General features: G+C 50.8%; 2 protein-coding genes and 1 pseudogene across 2 annotated transcripts; 2 read left to right on the forward strand and 1 right to left on the reverse strand.

The window, feature by feature from the left end:
* Positions 1–4,304: 4,304 nt before the first annotated feature.
* On the forward strand, positions 4,305–4,687 carry LOC107136001 (annotated as a pseudogene).
* A 2,846-nt stretch (positions 4,688–7,533) lies between these two features.
* Positions 7,534–14,327, reverse strand: LOC107136000 (sororin). Its single transcript, XM_015478234.2, has 6 exons — positions 14,171–14,327; positions 13,873–13,967; positions 13,729–13,794; positions 13,611–13,646; positions 9,238–9,657; positions 7,534–9,048 (listed from the first exon to the last, which is right to left on the reverse strand). The coding sequence occupies exons 1-6, from the start codon at positions 14,214–14,216 to the stop codon at positions 8,968–8,970; spliced, it is 744 nt and encodes a 247-aa protein (XP_015333720.1). The 5' UTR covers positions 14,217–14,327; the 3' UTR covers positions 7,534–8,967.
* Positions 14,328–14,441: 114 nt separating this feature from the next.
* On the forward strand, positions 14,442–18,442 carry Zfpl1 (zinc finger protein like 1). Its single transcript, XM_015478235.2, has 8 exons — positions 14,442–14,620; positions 14,909–15,018; positions 15,328–15,439; positions 16,556–16,749; positions 16,861–16,933; positions 17,008–17,154; positions 17,387–17,504; positions 17,983–18,442. The coding sequence occupies exons 2-8, from the start codon at positions 14,917–14,919 to the stop codon at positions 18,167–18,169; spliced, it is 933 nt and encodes a 310-aa protein (XP_015333721.1). The 5' UTR covers positions 14,442–14,620; positions 14,909–14,916; the 3' UTR covers positions 18,170–18,442.
* The last annotated feature ends 10 nt before the right edge of the window (positions 18,443–18,452 follow it).

An 18,452-nucleotide genomic window follows, 5' to 3' on the forward strand; every position in this document is an offset into this window, starting at 1 on the left:
ACAAAAAAAAAAAAAAAAAAAAAAAGGGCTCCAGGCTGGCCTCAAACTTGTGATCCTCCTGCCTTGGCCACTCGAATCGTGGGGATTATAGGCGTGTGCTACCACACCTAGCTAAGAGTTGTTTCTAAATTTCTTGAAAATTAAGCCTTACCTATACCTATCCACACATATATTCATATTCTCCTCTTACCTAAGAATCATGCGACACTAGAGAGGATTTCCTAGAGCTGAACACCTGCAGAGGGCAGCAGTGCGAATGGGCACAAGTTCCTAAGCTCTGAGAGCCAAAATCCAGATGCGTCTCCAGTCCTGAAAGGTGCTGGGCCCTTGGGGAGTTCCCTCTGCCTCTCTTCTTCCTATTCCATGTCTACCAAGGGGAGATGGCTGATCCAAGGTCACAAGATGTGTATTGGCTCTTTCTACCACTTCCTCAAGTCTTTCTGCACTTTGGAGTTAAAGCAGGTGCCTGGATCCTCCCCTGGGGAGGAAATGCAGTCCCTCTTCCTGTCCCACCCCAATGCTCACCACAGGAACATCACCTCTGAGTCTAAGGGCAGGGCCATGTATGTAGGGGGCAGATCAGGGAACAAGAGGTTGAGGAAGTCAGGGGGTGGTCCAGACACTGGCTCACTTCAGAGCTGGGGGCTGCTTGCCCCCCACCCAAGTCCCAGGCCCTTGGACACATGGTGGCGTTATTTCAGCTGGGAAGTTTATTGCTGAGATCTAAAGAGTTGCTGGATGATTAAGTGGCTTCTGATAAAGTGCCCAGCCTTTGGCATCAGGCCTTGCTAGCTCTGATTCTGGTTCCTCTGTGGGGTGGTTGGATGGCGGGACCAGCAGCACTGCCTTCTGGGAGAGGGGAGGCTGTAGAAAAAGGGGTGTGGCGGGGAGGACTCAGCCATCCACCAGTGCGTGCAGGGCAGGGCTTCCTCCTGGATTACCTCTGCTTCCTCCTCCCAGGCCCGTTTCCTTCTGCAGGGTCTGGTACAACACAGTAGGCTGGAACACAGGGGTGCAGGGCCTCAGGTGGGTACTGAGCAGCGGGAGCTGGGCTGGGAGGCAAGGAGGAGGCAAGACAAAGGGGTCTGGGCTGGGGGTCTCACCAGGTTTTGCAGCTTCTCCCCCAAGATCAGGTTGTCCGCTTGGGTAGTGATGAGTGCCTCCCGAAGCCTAGGGTTGAAAGAGGGAGCCCTCTCAGCCCCAGACTGTTGTCCCAGGAGCACCCCGCCCCAGCCTCCTATATCAACTCTGTGACCAGTATCTCCTAAGCCCTGTCTTTTCAGCACAACTGTTGGGAAAAGACATGTTCTTCCCAGGCAAATCTGCAGGGCCCCAGAGGGACAGATTTTGCTTTTCCCCTACTTTAGCAAGAGAAGGACAAGCTGCTTCATCACATGGGCTGGGCTGCAAATTCTCTGAAATCCCGTTGGAAGGGGATGAGGGGCAGAAGGCGGCCCCCTCTGTGGGCTGGGACAGGATCCAGTGTGATTCCAGGCCAGTGAGAGGGTCGATCTGGAATCAGCCCTGCCCAAGCACTTCAGGTCAGCTGTGAATGGCAGCTTCATCACACAGATCCCGTGGGTGGCCGTGGGGGAGAGCTATAACACCCCACTGCTGCCCTAGGCCCTCTGCCACCAGGTAGGGCCATGACCCTGGCATTACCACAAAGGGGCATATAGCCACGGGATCAGGATCACGCAGAACAAGCTCCAGAGCCCAATATCCAGAGAACAGTCCCCCTCCCCGACAGACAGCCCACCTCAGTTCTTGGACAATTAAAGGTGGAGACTGGTTGCTGATGGGTGCGGACAGCTATTCGTGAAACACATGCGGGCATAACCCATCAGGCACTGAGCAGCCCACCTTTAACCTTTTTTGGAGAAGAACCTTCTATAGAATCTCTTTGATGTTCCTGATACACTTTATGAAGCAGGCGTGGCCCCATTTTGTCTAGAAGCTCGATCCATCTGATCAGCTTCTGAAATTGCTTTCTGTGTTTTTTTCGCCATTTTATTTCTATGAGTTTTTATTTCTCAGCCAGCCCATTCCACCGAGGGGAACCCCATGTCCACTGCCCGCGTGGACGTGGGCAGGAAATGGGAAGCTCCCAGACTGCCCTCTAGCCATGTTGCATGGACACAGCAGACTGAAAGGGAAGAGCTGTGGCCAAATGTGGCCCCCACTCGTGAAGCAGGTCCTGCTCTCGTAGGACACTGTGGCAAGGAGGTGAGGGCCTGCTGGCAAGGTGATGCGGTAGGAGCCAGAGTGGGAGGAGGGGAGAAGAAATGGAGGGGAGCAGGAGGGAAAGGAAGCAGGGCAAGTGACGACCCCAGCCTCTGCCAGCAGCCATGGCCCTGGCCTGAGGACCAGGCCTGGCCTTGTGGGGCTGCGCGGCCGGCTCACCTCCTGCAATCATTCTGCAGATTCCTCATCTCCTTTGAGGTCTGCTGGGGGCCCCAGTCTTCCTGATCGAGGAACAGGTTCTCCTGGATCTCCGAGTCCCTGGGGCAGGTGGGCAGTGAGAGTAGGACCAGAGGATCTGGAGGCTGGGCAGGGCGCAGAGTAGGAGTGCCCAGCCGCAGCCCAGGCTCCTTGAATCCTATCTGTGCAGCCCAGGGCTGAGTCCTACCCAGGTCTGGATGTTCCTGTGGGGAGGAAGCACCCTTTGCCTCCCACTTGATTCTGTCTGTGTGTGTCTGTCTGTCTCTCTCTCTCTCTCTCTCTCTCTCTCACACACACACACTGGCCTTACGATTCAGAGTCTTCCGATGCATTCAAGAGTGTAAACAGGAACGTGAAGGCAGGTTCTGGCTTCAGGTCTAGCTTTGGCTCTGAAACAGGTGGCTTTGCAGAGAAAGTATTGTGGTGACTCTAGTGTCTTGAGCTGCTCGCGCAATCTGGGTCCTCCCGCACTCTGCTGCCCCTGCCATCGCCCTGCTTTGCAGGGGCTCGTGCTGGGCATCCCCAGCCCAAGGAGGCGGAGTGGTGAGGGAGGTATGGATGAGAGCTGTCCGGGAGGTTCTCCCGTCGCTAGGCCCAGACTCCCCAGCTGAGGCCACAGGAAGAGGTCAGGTCTTCACCCAGGCCCAGAAAGAACCTCTCCAGCCCTCCTGCCTCCCCTCTGCCTTGGGAGGCCCAGTGTTTGCTGTCACCTCCATGTTTGGCTCCCCGGAGACCTGAGGTATAGACTTTTGCTCCTCACCAGCCTGCACCACTGGATTCAAGACCTCCTTGGAGGGGGTTCCTCGCCTGCCCCTGAGAGACTGAGGGAGATACAGTCTGGTTGGTGACCCATAACCACCATGCCACCTGCCTGCCTTCTCAGCCTGGAAGCCTCCATTGTCCAGCAATCTAGAGCCATCGGAGTTATCAGATTTAGATCTGGCTGGGCGCGGTGGCACAAGTCTGAATCCCAGTGCCTTGGGAGGCTGAGGCAGGAGGATCTTGAGTTCAAAGCCAGCCTCAACAAATGAGAAGCACTAAGCAACTCAGCGAGACCCTGTCTCTAAATAAAATACAAAAAAGGGCTCGGGATGTGGCTCAGTGTGATTAAGTGTTCCTGAGTTCAATCCCTGGTACCAAAAAGAAAAAAGAAAAAAAGATTTAGATCTGTCAGATTCAGCAAATACAACAATACAACATAGCATGCCTAATTAGAGTTTTATATTTAAAAAAATGCGTGCTTTGTGTATGTGTGTATGTGTGGCACTAGGGATTTAACCCAGGACTTTGCACATGGGTAGGCAAGTACTCTCCCACTGAGTTTGACTCCCAACCCAAGGCCCTTGTTTTCTACCTAATTTTCTACTTCAAAAAAGCTTCTATTCAGGGGCTGGGGCTGAGCGGTGAAGTACTCATCTAGCAAGGCCCTGGGTTCAATCCTCAGCACCACATATAAATAAAATAAAGGTATTGTGTCAACTACAACTAAAAAATATTTTTTAAAAAAAGCTTCTATTCAGACCAACCATGGACCTTACTTCCTGACACCATCCCAAACTTATCCCCGAGACCATGTTCTTGGCCATGGTCACTCCCACCCCACTGTCCTCTCTACTCTGCCAATGTGAGTGCTGCCCAGTTTCTCTGCTGAGCAAATGCCCCTCCCCAGCACCCAAGGAGGGGTCCATGGTGATTGATGCCATGGCTGAGGCTGAGGACATTTCCTTCTCCAGAGGCCGTGTGAGACCTTCTAACAAGAGAACTAGAAAAGCAGTTCTGTCCCAGGTCACAAGTCTGAAGCTGCCTATAATTTAATGCTTGTCTCTCCTGTTCTCCTTCCACCTTCCTTCCATGCCACCATAATGATGCCCATGAATGTCCTGGCTGATGCTCTCCAGAGCATCAACAGAAACAGAGGCAAATACCAGGCTCTCATCAGATTGTGCTCCAAAGCCATTGTTTCTTAGCTGTGATGATAAAGCATGGGACATTGGCAAGTTTGAAATCATTGATGATCACAGAGCTGGGAAATTGTGACCCTCACAGGCAGGTTAAACAAGCATGAAGGGATTAGTCCCAGAGTTGATGTACAACTCAAGGATCTAGGAAGATGGTAGGATCATCTACCCCCATTCCATCCCAAGAGTTTGGTTTCATGAGACTGATGATCTCAGCTGGATTCACAGACCACAAGGAAGCAAGATAAAAACACATGAGAGAGAAAATCCTAGGACCCTTTTTCTAAGAACCTAATGCATCTATCACACATGCAAGTAATATAAAACAATACTATATAAGAATATTACTAAGTATATATATTATTTCTATATAATGTGTCTAAATAAAATGCCTTGATGGAAAAAATAGTCATAAGTCAATAGAAAAGATTGTCACCATTTTTCACCCTCAATTTTTCAGAACCCTGTATACCTGTTGGCTATGTGACTAAGGACAAGTTGATTTGAGGACAGTGGTGACCTCAGATGTAGGCCATCTTCACCCTGAACTCTGCCTGGGCCTGAGGGACTTGTGGGCTTCTATACAGTGTGCTGTATGTTGTGTGAAGCCTTCCTTTCTTCCTTCCTGTGCTGGGGATTGAACCCAGGGCTTTGTGCACATGAGGCGAGCACTCTACCAACTGAGCCATGTCCCCAGGCCCCGTATATGTGTAGAGCCTTCCTAGGCAGTCACATTCCTGTGCACACAGTGTACACAGATCCCTGCAGAGGGCCTTGTCACCCATCACTCCAGGGACTTGCCAAGCTTCAGGGTGGCCACTCAGAAGCATGCCATCTCTGTCATCAGGTTTGATCTGTCTCAAGGGACCCTGGCTGAGTATAACAAGATCCACTGGCAATTTCTCGCCTCTGATAGTTTTGCTTTGGAAACTAGGCTTAACAAAACAACTTCAAAGAAAACAAAAACAGTCCCTGGGGAGGTCGTGGTAGCTGATTTATACAATGCAGAAAAACTGAAGTAGCCTGAAGGGCCAAAATATAAGAAAAAGTAAGTGACAACCTGTTAACATGATAGGATTCGGCTCACTCATGTGTTCATCATCCCGGGGAAAAACTGGTTGGCCGGCCACTGTCTGTGGCATGGGCCTCGGGCCAGGTCCTGAACACACAGAACAACTGCGTTGTCTGAAGTTCCGGGGAACAGACACCCCAGGTATGCAGATGCCTACAGTGCAGACAGAAGGGAGATGTGCCACACAGGTCTGTGCAGAAAGCCCTGGCCGCAGAGGATCCATGATCCACTTCAGAGCTCCAGAAAGACTGCACGGAAGGGGCTGCCTGCTCCCAAAGGGCTGGAAGATGCAGAAGGCGGAGAGTGTAGGCAAAGGCAGGAAGGCTCGGAGGGCGTGGTGTGGACAGGTGCGGACACTCCCACTGGTGTGAGCAGGTGCAGGGCTATGGCAGGGCCTGGGCTGTGGTCCCTGGTGAAGAGAATGCAGGGAGATCTTCGTGTTTGTCTGGGTTGTTTGGGTCATAGTTTGGAGAGTGGGTGAAAGGAGTAGACTTGAGGACAGGAAGCCGAGAGCCTCGGGGGTAAAGGCGAGGGGAGCTGCACTTGCTGTGACAACAGTTATGTGTCTCAACTGTGAGTACTGTGGAAGATGTGTGTGGGACCACAGAAGCTGCCCCTTGACAACAGGCACCTGTCGGGTACTAGTGACCCCATGTAGAGTGGTCAGTGAAATATAGGATATCCATTAAAATTTAAATCTGGGATAAAGGACATTAATTTTTATTTTGTATGCATGTCCCAAATATTTCATAAAACATACTTGTATTATAAAATAATGTATATACTTTTGGATAACAAATTATCTTAAAACAAGAAAAAACACAAGATTCAAAGAAGCTAAGTAAGCCAGGTGCAGCGGTACACACCTATAATCCCAGCACCTCCAGAGGCTAAGGCAGGAGGATCACAAGTCTGAGGCCAGCCTCAGAAACTTAGTGAGACCCTATCTTGAAATAAAAACTAAAAAGGGCTAAGGATATGGCTCAGTGGTAAAGCACCCCTGGGTTCAGTATCTGGCACCAGAAAGAAAAGAAATAGTCTAAAGAGGTTAAGTGACTTGCCTACAACCTCAGAAGTCAAAGGTGGGGTCAGATTGATCAGCAGTGATGGCTGTTAGAGAGAGACTGACATCTTGTCACACAGTGGGAGCACTGGGGAGGAAGTCGACCTGGTATAGACCAGATGCTGGGAGGACCAGTAAAGTGGGAGGAAGCAGATCCCTCAAGGGGCTCAGCCTCAGGAAGGGGCAATGGCAGCAGCCGAGATGCTGGTCAAGATTGCTGGATGGCAGGCTGGGGTTGTGGCTCAGTGGTAGAGCATTTGCTTAGCATGTGCGAGACCCTGGGTTTGACTCTCAGCACCACATAAAAATAAATAAAGATACAGTGCCCAACTACAACTAAAAAAAAAAAAATGTATATTTAAATAAATAAAAAAGGTGGCATCTTTTACAATAAAACTAGAATAAACTGGTTAGAACTTGGAGGAAAGGGAACTGAGGTCTCAGAAAGCTGGCCTTCACCTGTCTCCCATGGGTGGGGGGAGTGGCTCTGGGGAGAATTATACCACCTTGACTTCTTCAGGACCAGAAGACAAGAACATGGGGACGAGAGGGAAATGAGGCTGGGAGGTGCCACCTGTGTTACCACTCCTATGCCTTACCACAGTGCAACTAGGAGGATTCCTAGGAATTAGCATCTTTGACCCGTTCTCCAGGCGCTCCTGCATCACCCACTGCCGAGCAGAGTCCAGGCCAGGCCAGTGTGTGAAGGGCACAGGCTCCTTCAAAGGAAAGGGAACGAGGCTGGACTCAGGAGGATTTGTTCCCATGCACCTCGCCCAGACCTCATTTCTTTCCTCCTGAGACAGGGATGGGTAACTGGACAGAAGAAACGCACCAGGACGTGGGGGCAGGGATCTACCACAGGGCCACTGAAGAGAGGCCGGGCTGGCAGCCTGTTACAGAGGGACAACACTTGTGACATGGCCCGGACTTGGCATCCTGGGTCTTTATCCTGGGCTCTGCCTCTGACCCAATAAAAGCAGTCTGAACAGGCAAACTCTTTAATCACGTCTTTATTTCAAAACAGACTCCCAGTTTTTCTTTACACTGCATACAGCTCCCCAGGGACAGAGAAAGGCTTGCTGGGACAAGATCAACTCAACATCATGAGGCTCCTCCTGATTCTTCCCAAAGGCTCTGCCCTGCTGGCCAGCTGAGGAGAGTTCTACAGGCGTGGTCCAGTCAGATACCTGGGTTGGCCCCGGCAAGAGGGCCTGTTTGCAGCCTCCACAGAGCACAAGGTGCTGGACAGACAGCCTAGGTCTCCCAGGGCCTTCCTTCATGCCCACCAGGCCCACCCTGTTCCATCCAGTCCCCTGCCAAGTGCTCCTCTTCCTGGTGGTCCACCAGCCTCTCCACAGCCTGTCAGCTTCTACTTCCACGAGCTTGTCAACAACAAAAGTGCAACAGGCAAAGGGCGCAGTGCGCCTCTCAGTGGGCAGGGCGGTCTCTGAAACCACACTTTCCGCCAGCATGGAAAAGGGAATGGCGGGGAAAGTTCCCAAGTCAGTGAGTTGCATCCACCCTGGCAGTGTTCTCAGGTGAGGGCTTAAGGAGACTAAAAGTGAAACTTGCCACCAACCCCAGCAGTGTTCTGGCACACAAGAAAAGCTTCCTAAAACTTTATAAATCCCACTGCAAAATGCTAGTGGGACTGGGACCTTGTGGGTGAGAAAAGGGGTCGCCTGACCCCTGTTGCAGGCTACCTGTTCAGAGATGATAAGCCCCAGGTACCAGGGCATTAGAGTCCAAGGCCCTGGCAGCCACATCCTGAAACGCACTCTGCCATAAGCAGCAGCACCCCCTCAGCCTGCCATTCATCAAACACCTCGATGGCACGACAGCTCACCCGGCTCTGGCACCTTAAACATTTATGGTCTGAGACTCAACTAAGGCTCCCCACTCCTCCAAAACTTGTCACCATAGGTTGAATGTCCAGCTTCTTCCTCAAGGGTAGAAGTGTCCTCCAACCCATGAATTCTCCCCTGAACTATCTATGGAATCAAACAAGAAACCCACGGAATTCAAAGCCTCTTTACATACATGTGCCTGTGGCTGTGAACCAAGCCATCAACAGAGGACAACTCCAGAGGGACAGCTTAAGGCTGGCCACCCTCTGCAGGTCCTGATTAGAGCAACCACAGTTCCCCGCAAGAGCAGATATAGGCTCTAACCCCCAGTACTTGGGAAGATAGGAAGGAGAGAGTGACTAGTTGGGACGAATGAGTGGCCAGGCCAGGCCCATTTCCTGAACCCGAGGCTGCCTAGTGGGGCTGCCCAAGCCTTCAGGAGTAGCCAGGCCTCATGTGCAGCAATAGCACCTGCACGGGTAACAAAGCCAGCAGAGGGGACCCCCAGTGTCTTTGCCATCAAGAGGGGTTATGTACAGGGAGAGGAGGGGAGAGACTAGCCAGGAGCACCCCCACTTCATATCATTCAATCAGGAGGTCAAACTGCTCAGCAGCTTCAAACTCAGCATTCATGGCCGCGGCCCACTCATCCAGTTCCGATTTCTAGGGAAGAGAAATGGGGGCAGGTAAGTGGCAAGGTGGCTACGTTAGCTGCAGCACATCACCCACACCTTGCAGGTGCTACCTTCCCCCAAGAGTCAGTTGCACCCTGGCCCTGCATGTCTCCTGTGTGTAGAGCCTCCAGTGTGCATGGCCAGCCAGAGGACAGAAAAGGCCCCACCTCTCACTCACCAGGATCTCAGGCACCTTTTTCTTCTTCCGTTTCTCTTTCAGGATGGGGGGAGAGATTCCAGGGAGCGTTGTATCTGGGGCACAGAGCTTTGCAGGGACCTCAGTTAAATTTGAACACACCACAGGTGAGACTTTGGACAAGTCTTCAGGGCCCCCAAAGCCAAAGTAGGACCGTTGGCCTGGGGTGGAGGTGGAGGCAGAGCCGAGGATCTCCAGCCGGCTGTAGGATCGCCTGACTTTCTTAGACATGTCCAAGTCTCTGGCATCCAGTTCTCCTTCCTTGAAGTTGGACTCACCATTCAGGATACATGACATAGGAGTGGTGGTGGGTGTGACAGGGATACTAGGAGTCTTGAATAGTTCCTCTTTAGTGGGCTGCCTGTTAGGAGGGTTGTTTTCTTTCTCCAAGAAAAAAGCAATCTGTACCAGAACAGGAGAGAACACATTTCTGGACCACTTACTTCCAGGCCCAAGGAGACTCTGGCTGGAAAGGACAGATAATTCTTCTTCTTTTTTTTAGATGAACATAATATCTTTATTTTACTTGTTTATTTTTATGTGGTGCTGAGGATCGAACCCAGTGCCTCACATGTGCTAGGCAAGTGCTCTATCACTGAGCCACAACCCCAGCCCAGAACGGATACTTTTAAAAAGAAACTAGTCAGTGCTTCTGAGGAGCCTGCTTTTCTGCCTCAGGAATACTTGCCGCATCTGCTATTGCTGTTGCTGTTTCAAAGTGTGCCTGGCATCCAGCCACCTCTCACTAAATCACCCAAGCTTCCATCTAGATGAGCTCAATGAACTCCTAATCCTTGCCTGTCTCCAGCCTTGACTTCTATGATCCATTTGCCACACAGCTGCTTAAGTTTTTCCTAAAATGTCCATTTGTTCACCTATCCTGAGCCAGGCACTGTTCTAGGCACTGGGAATACATCAGGGAATGAATTAAAACTCTACTGCTACAGTGCTTCTATTCTAAAACATAACAGGAACCCATGTGTTAAGTGAGGGTGTTAACACTACAGAAAATCAAAGCCCACAAAAACCAACTGGATAGAGTTCTGGGAGTGGGCTGGAATCATAGGCCTCACTGAGGAGACATGTGAAACATAACTCGATAATGGTAAGGGAGTGGGTCATATGGACATCTAAAGGAAGTGTTCTCAGCAGCAGGAATAGAGATGTAAACATCCTGAGGCAAGAGTGTGCCAGTCAGAATGAAAAAACAAGGAGGCCAGTGTGGCTGCAGTGACCTGAGGGGAGAGGAGCTGAAGATGAGGTTTGAGAGGTAACAGGGGTGGGGGTGTTTCACTGGGTCCTCCCTAAGCCACTGGAGAGCTTCTGCAGAGACCAACAGAGCCACGGCAAAGGCAGCAGACATGTATTTTAGAGGTTCATACATTGGCTCCTCATTATTCCATTCAGCTCCAATGCTTCCTCAGGGAGGCTGTCCCTCACCATCAAATCTGCATCAGCCCATCTCGCTTCTGCTAGCTATTCTGCCACAATGACCTCTTTTATTTCCTGTGTAGCAACACTGCTACCTGATGTTGGCTTGGTTAATGGTTGACTCAATCACCCAATCAGAATGGAAGTTACCTGAGAGCAGGGGTCTTTAGTCTTACTGGCTGACTTGCCTATGCCTGGCACTTCCAGCAGAGCCCTGCATTTTGTAGGTGCTCATAAGGATGAATTCATGCCCATGAACTTCACACTAAATTTCCTGAAGGCCAAGACAAGGGTGGACGCAGAACAAATTTAATGACTCTTGTGATCGAAAGCCAAGGAAGTAGATCAGGAAACTTTTCCTCACTTCAAGCTTTGGGGAACCTGTATGATAGGTCTTAGTAAAAGGGATGATGAACAGAATTGGGATTACTCTTGACTACTTCTTCCTCATTTCCTATGGCCAGTTGACCAGATTCCAGCAACTTTATCCTGCTCAGTGTTTCATGAATCTATCAGTCAACAAATAAAAACAAGTGGCTAGGACTGGGGTTGTGGCTCAGAGGTAAAGTGTTCTCCTAGCATGCATGAGGCACCACATAAATGTAATGTAAAGATATTGTGTCCACCTAAAATTTAAGAATATTAAAAAAAAAAAAAAAAAAGAAGAATAAGTGGCTACCACTGAGGTCCCTGCTCTCAGATGTCTATGTTCATAGAGGGAGAGAAAGACATCAAACATGCAAGTAAGTACACTCATGCTGTTAAGGCCTGAGGAGAATTACACATAAAAAGTGACAGTGACCGGGTAAGGGTGTCAAGGAAGGTCTATGGGAGGAGATCTCCTTTGAGTCCAGTGCTGCGTGCCGGGTCAGTCATGTGTAAAATGGGGAAAGGAAGGTGCCACTCTGCCAATACCTTAGGCCCTTACCATCTTATATAAGGATTCCTGAGCTTCATGTCCTCACACCTGGTGTGGAGGCCCCAGCACAGTCATTCTCCTCATGACCCCAGAGAGATCTTTATGTAATACTCAAGCTTGACTCAGTCACTACCTACCTTAAAACTTTTCAAAGGTCAGCTGGAGGTAGCTCAGTGGTAGAGTACCTACTTGGCACGCACAAGGCTCTGGGTTTGATCTCCAGCACCATCCGCAACAACAATAACAACAAAACATTTCCAAAGGCTGCCCACAGACCAAGGATGAAGCCCAAGCCCTGGAATTTGCTCTTCATGTCTCATTAGGATCTGCCCTGGCTTAGCAAGCTCTCTCCCCTACCCTGACTAAGTCTGTTGCAGACACAAATTACCATTCCTCACACCTCATAAGTTTTCTTTGGACTCTAGATCTCTGCAAACATGGCTTATTTTGCCCAGAATACCCCTACTTTTAATTTGGTTTAAGCCATAAAGAAGAATAAAATTATGGCATTTGCTGGTAAATGGGTGGAACTGGAGAACATCATGCTAAGTAAAATAAGCCAGACCCAGAAAATCAAGGGCAGAATGTTTTCTCTCATATGTGGAAGCCAGACCAAACTAAGGGAAAAAAAGAACAAAAAAGTTAGAAGGGGAGGAGAATCCCATGAAAACAGAAGAGAGATCAGTAGAATAGAGGAAGGGGATTGAGGGCAAGACAGAAAAAGGGAAGAACAGTGGGAATATTTTGATCAAACATTCCTATGTACATGAATATACCACAGTGAATTTCATCTTTATGTATATCCATGATGCACTAATTAAGAAAAAATATAGGGGCTGCAGTCGTGGCTTAGTGGTAGAGAACTTGCCTAGCATGTGTGAAGCACTGGGTTCGATTCTCAGCACCACAGATAAAGAAATGAATAAAATAAAGGTCCACCAACATCTAAAAAATATTTTTTAAAAAAAAGAAAAAAAATATATAAAACCAGAAGAAAGATCAATGGAGTAGAGGAAAAGGAAAAGAAAGGGGAAGAAGGGAGGGAAAGTGCTGAGGACTGAATTGGAGTAAATTATGTTTCACACTGTAAAATTATGTCAAAGTTGACCCCAATATTATATTTATTAATAAGCTAATAAAAAAAAAAATCCTAGCCAAGTGTGGATGGCACATGCTTGTAATTCCAGCAGTTCAGGAGGCTAAGGCAGGAGGATGGAAAGTTCAAAGCCAGCCTCAGCAAAAGCAAGGTGCTAAGCAACTCAGTGAGACCCTGTCCCTAAATAAAATAGAAAATAGGGCTGAGGATGTAGCTCAATAGTCGAGTGCCCCTGAGTTCAATCCTTGGTACCCCCCCCCACAAAATTTTCTAAATATTTGTAAAAACACCCCTGAGCCACTGGGTTGGGTACCATCATAGCACCTGGTTTTCTTTTTGCAGCTCTGGACAAATAATATTGTAATCACTTGGTCATTTGTCTTTCTCCCCATCTGTAAATCCCACAAACTCTTCAAAGAATAAAATTAACATTTCTAACTGACTATATCTTCAGATTTCCTCTTTGTGTGTGTGTGTATGTGCTAGGAATTGAACCCAGGGCCTTGTGCTTTAGTGTCAAGCACTCTACCAACTGACCTATACCCCCAGTCAGATTTCCTCTTAATGAAATATTCTCTGTAACAAGTTCTGTTAAAACTGTAAAAGCACCCTAATATAACTCATAACAACCACATATAAAAACTGAGAATAAAACGGATAGACAGTGGATAGGACACAGCTCAGCATTTTAAGGAAAATGGTAGAAAATACACAGGTCATAAAGAGCTAAAAATGAAAAAAGTCTGCAGGGAGTAATCAAGATTGGCAATGCACGATGTTGTCCAAAAGTAAATTGTTCCAGAATACTGCAAAAAAGCTCCCTAAGTAGATGTGAGAAGACAGTATGCTGCTCCCCAGCTCTATAGTGACCTGGATCCCACTCAACTAAGCCGTTGGAAATGAACTCACCCTAGAGCTCCTGCGAGGCGACTGGACAGCTGGGATCTGTGGGGAACAACACCAACTGATCAAATAGCCAGCTCCCAGTTTTGGCCCCCCACTCACAACCCCGTCTCTTAACCCTCACCTCCACAGCATGAGCCACGATCTTCTTCAAAACGATGGGCTTTCTGACTGGAGCCGCATGGGGTTCCTGGAAAAGAGGAGTGATCATGAGCTCTACATTAGTGCTGGGGCCTCTTGGGCAGTAACTGAGAAACCCAGGGCTCACCTTCCCACTGAGTTCAGGAAGGAAGTTCGGAAGATCCGAGCCTGATTTCCGCTGGGACAGCCGCAGAGACGTAGCAGAAGATGGGGTCCTGGGCCCTATAGAGAAAAATGAAGAGAGGCTGAGCAGGACTCCAGGCCCTAGAGTCCAGAGACCGAGACTAGTGTGGGTCAGAGAAGGTTCCCAAACAAACCCTCTGGGGGCGCCTTCCTGAGAGAAAAAAGCATTCTTTGGCTCGGTGGGGAAGGGCCTGCGATCCCAAACGGCTCAGCCCCACCTCTCCCGCGTTCCCTCTGCTCACCCGAGCGCCGAGCGGCCCCTCCGGACCGCGTTCGCCTCTCAGTCATATCTAGTCTGGGCCTCGACCTCCTCTGCCGCCGCAGCCCGAGGCTCGTGCCAACAGGGAAAGCCGTCTGCAGCTGCAAGTGGAAGCGTTCGAATTACCCGCCCGGTCAGAGAGGAAGGGGAAATGACGTAAGGCGTGAGGGCCGCTACGCTTGGATTTTGCCCTCTTCGCCCGCCTTCCTGTCAAGCCTCTGCAGGGGTGTGGCCGGTGGCGCGGTGTCGTCATTAGTGCGCGCCGCACCCGGAAGAGACGTGGCAGCGGAGGGATAATCGGAGCGGCCGGAGCTGAAGCGGGCAGAGCCGGAGCTACGAAGAGCGCAATCCCTGTACTTCCGCGCCTCGAATCACCGCTCGCGCACGTCGGAACCGGTGCCGCTGCGGATCAGTAACTTCGAGAGTGGGGGGGGTCTGTAAAGAAAGGGGCGGGGCTAGCAAGGGGTGGGGCCCAGACGGGGCTTTGGGGGCGGGGCCAGGGGTATCAGTGGGTAGCTGACTGAGAGGCCTGACTGGGGTCGGGATACCGAAAGAATGAGGGGTCGCGGTACGGGATTTATGCAGGGGGCGTGACCCGACACCAGCAAGACCGGGATTTTGGGTTTGCGTGGATGTGAGAGGTGTCGGCGAAGTTAAGTGGAAACGGACGGGGCTGGTGAGACCCAAGTGGCAGCTTGGTAGGACCTGGCTTCTTCCCCAGGGTCGGTCATGGGACTTTGCAAGTGCCCCAAGAGGAAGGTGACCAACCTGTTCTGCTTTGAACACCGAGTCAACGTCTGCGAGCACTGCCTGGTAGCCAATCACGCCAAGGTGGGGCATTCAGAGGATCGCCTGAGCAGGGGACTGGGTGGTTGGCGATATTGCCTTCCTCCAAACCCTTGAGGGGCACCACTCTAGACTGTAAGCTCCATAAGGGCAAGGACTGGGTTTATTTTGCTCACTGCCATAGCCCCAGCCCCAAGAGAGTCAGGCACATAGTATGTGCTTAATAAATGTTTACTGGTGGAACAAACAAAAGGATATGTGTCTGTGGTGAGAGAAAAGAGGGAGTTGGACTTTGGACTGGTTGGTCTTGGAGCCTAGGCTCCAACTGTGACTTCTCTTTCCCACTCCATCCAGTGCATCATCCAGTCCTACCTGCAGTGGCTCCAAGATAGTGACTACAACCCCAATTGCCGCCTGTGCAGCACACCTCTGGCCAGCCGAGAGACAACCCGCCTTGTTTGCTATGGTGAGGCCTGGTCATCCTGGAGGGATCAGGGTAGCCCCAAAGCCATCTTGGTGATTGGTTTCCAAGCCCTCCTCCAGAAGCAGCATAATACATTCCCCAGGCCTGGGAGGCCAGAGCCCTAGATTCCTGCCCTGTTAGGTTAATTCCCTGCTATGTAAGCTCAAGCAGGTCATTTTCCCTTTCTAGGCCCCTATGTCTTTTCCTAAAAATTAAAGCTCCTACTTCCTGCCCTGCCAGTCTTGGAGAGTTGAGCAAGAGCCTGTCAAACTTATGATGACGGCAGTTGCCAGCCACACCAGCATGGGACTTTCAGATATTTAGGATCTGTTATTCATCCCAGTACCAAACAGGAAGAGTTTCCTACAGTAAAGTTAGCTAGAGGGAACCATCAGTCATATGTGTTATGACTTTGGTCTGGTGTAAGAACGTCAGCTTCAATTTTTGAAGGAGCTGATGCAAAAGAGACAGCTCTATGTGTTTTTCAATGTGAGAGTGTGTGTAACTTGCATGACTTCATGTGTCTCTACATGGGATGTTCATTAGTACATTAGTGGATGGTCACAGGTGTGTTGTGGACATACAAGGAGAAAACATTGATCAGGATCCTTGAGTGTTAGCAGCCATGTGAGCATATACAATGAGTTCATGGGAGCTAGTGTGGATATAAGGAATGGCACTTGTTTTGGGGTTACATATTCATAAGCACAGGAATATTTGTGTCCATAGATGTGTACATGCATCCTTGTGCCTATGTGTATATCTAGGAATCCGTTTGGAAACTATTCTTGATTCACTGTTAGCTCAAGGAGAATGATGAGTACAGGCCCAGAAAGGACTCCCTAAAAGATATTGGTGGCATTTTCTTCCCGCCCACCCTACCTCTTTGTGTGCTAGGCAGTTTTGTAGCATCTGCCTCGACTTTAGTGGGTGGTATCCAAGAAGGCCGAAGTCTTAGGCAACACTGATGAAATGCACCTGGAGTGAGGAGGGAAGAGCGAGGCCCTGGGCCTACATGTGTATGTCCCTTAATCCTGGCAGTGGGACGGGGGCTATTGCTGGGCTAAGAACCCACAGAGTCTTCTTCCTGTGTCTCTCCCTTATTTCATGGGCCCTCAGATCTCTTCCACTGGGCCTGCCTCAATGAACGTGCAGCCCAGCTACCCCGAAATACAGCACCTGCTGGCTATCAGTGCCCCAGCTGCAATGGTCCCATCTTCCCTCCAAGCAACCTGGCTGGCCCTGTGGCCTCTGCACTGAGAGAGAAGCTAGCCACAGTCAACTGGGCCCGGTCAGGACTGGGCCTCCCTCTGGTGAGAGTCCCTTTGTCTGACCATCTGTTTGCCCCAAGCCTTACCTTCCTCACCAGATGGGTGGGTGGGAACAACACTGGTCAGGCTAGTGACCCAAATTCCTTCCTCCAGATTGATGAGGTGATAAGCCCAGAGCCTGAGCCCCTCAATTCCTCCGACTTCTCTGATTGGTCCAGCTTTAATGGTAAGTGGTGGCCTTTACCTGCTTTCTGGGACCTTGCCTTTCTGCATTGCTCATGGCTCTCTCCATACCCACAGCCACCAGTACCCCCGGACAGGAGGACATAGACAGTGCTTCTGCTGCCCCAGCCTTCTACAGCCAGGCTCCCCGACCCCCTGCCTCTCCCAGCCGACCCGAGCAGCACACGGTCATCCACATGGGCAATACTGAGCCCTTGACTCATGGTGAGCCATGGGATTGTCCCAGCCAGAGAAGGACAGAAAGGGCATGGGTGGTGTGGGTGGAGGCAGCTTGGGGATCCAGAGCCTCCCCCAAAGTGGCACTTCCTCACCCTAAGCACAGACATGGCCTCCCCTCAGTTCCAAGATACTCTATCAGGCTGGGGAGGTTAGGATACCCCCCTGCACAGGGCCAGTTTCTCTGAGCCTGTTGATGCTGGTGGCTTCATCCCTGCAGCCCCAAGGAAGGTGTATGACACGCGGGATGATGACCGACTACCTGGCCTCCATGGGGATTGTGATGATGACAAGTACCGCCGCCGGCCAGCCCTGGGCTGGCTGGCCCAGTTGCTCAGGTATATGGGGTCAGTCAGGGCAGGATGGCAGGAAGGGGAGGAGAGGAAATAAGCCAAGAGAGGATGAGATCTGATGACAGCAGGGCTGGTTCTGGGTGTGGTGGCATCCAGTGCAGGGTCTGTGCAGAGGCCTTGGCTGGGCAGTAGCTACCTTGGAGTGCTCTCTCTGTGGCTGTTCTTACCTCCTGTAGGAGGTCTGGACTTGGGCTCTCTGTGGCCCCTTCCTGCTCCAACAGCACCCAATCTTTGTAACTCTTCCCCCATGCCTGACATATCCCAGTTTCCAAAACACAGTCTCAGCTAGAACATGTGCCTCAGCTGCTGTGAGCTGCACAATGACTCCACCTGGTGGCAGTTACAGGGGTGATCATTCCTGTGGCGCAGATGAGGAAACTGAGGCTCAAGGATGGTGACTAAGGCTCTTCTCTGTGCCCCAGGGACCAAGGGCCTAACCTGACTCTGCCCTCATTCCCCCCAGGAGCCGGGCTGGGTCTCGAAAGCGGCCGCTGACCCTGCTCCAGCGGGCGGGGCTGCTGCTACTGTTGGGCCTTCTGGGTTTCCTGGCCCTCCTCGCCCTCATGTCTCGCCTGGGCCGGGCTGCTGCTGACAGCGATCCCAATCTCGACCCACTCATGAACCCTCATATCCGTGTGGGTCCCTCCTGAGCCCTTGCTTGTGGCTGGGCCAGCCTAGGACCAGGGATCCTAAGGAGGGAAGGCAGGGAGGCTAGGAGTCTCTTTTCCACTCCTCTCCTTCAAGCCTGAGACACTAAGATTCCTGACCCAAGGCCAAGGCCACCAGAGTGGCTACAGGCTGGGTCAGGAGTCATGTAGGTCAAGCATTTATCTTAACCTACTTCCCCCTGGGTCTCCAGCCTCCCACCCTCCTCCCTTGAAGGAGCTGACAGGTGCAAATAAATAACAGACTTTATTAAAACACCCAAAGCAG

The sequence above is a fragment of the Marmota marmota genome, unplaced genomic scaffold (assembly GCF_001458135.2).
Source record: "Marmota marmota marmota unplaced genomic scaffold, marMar, whole genome shotgun sequence".
Lineage (NCBI taxonomy): Eukaryota > Metazoa > Chordata > Mammalia > Rodentia > Sciuridae > Marmota > Marmota marmota.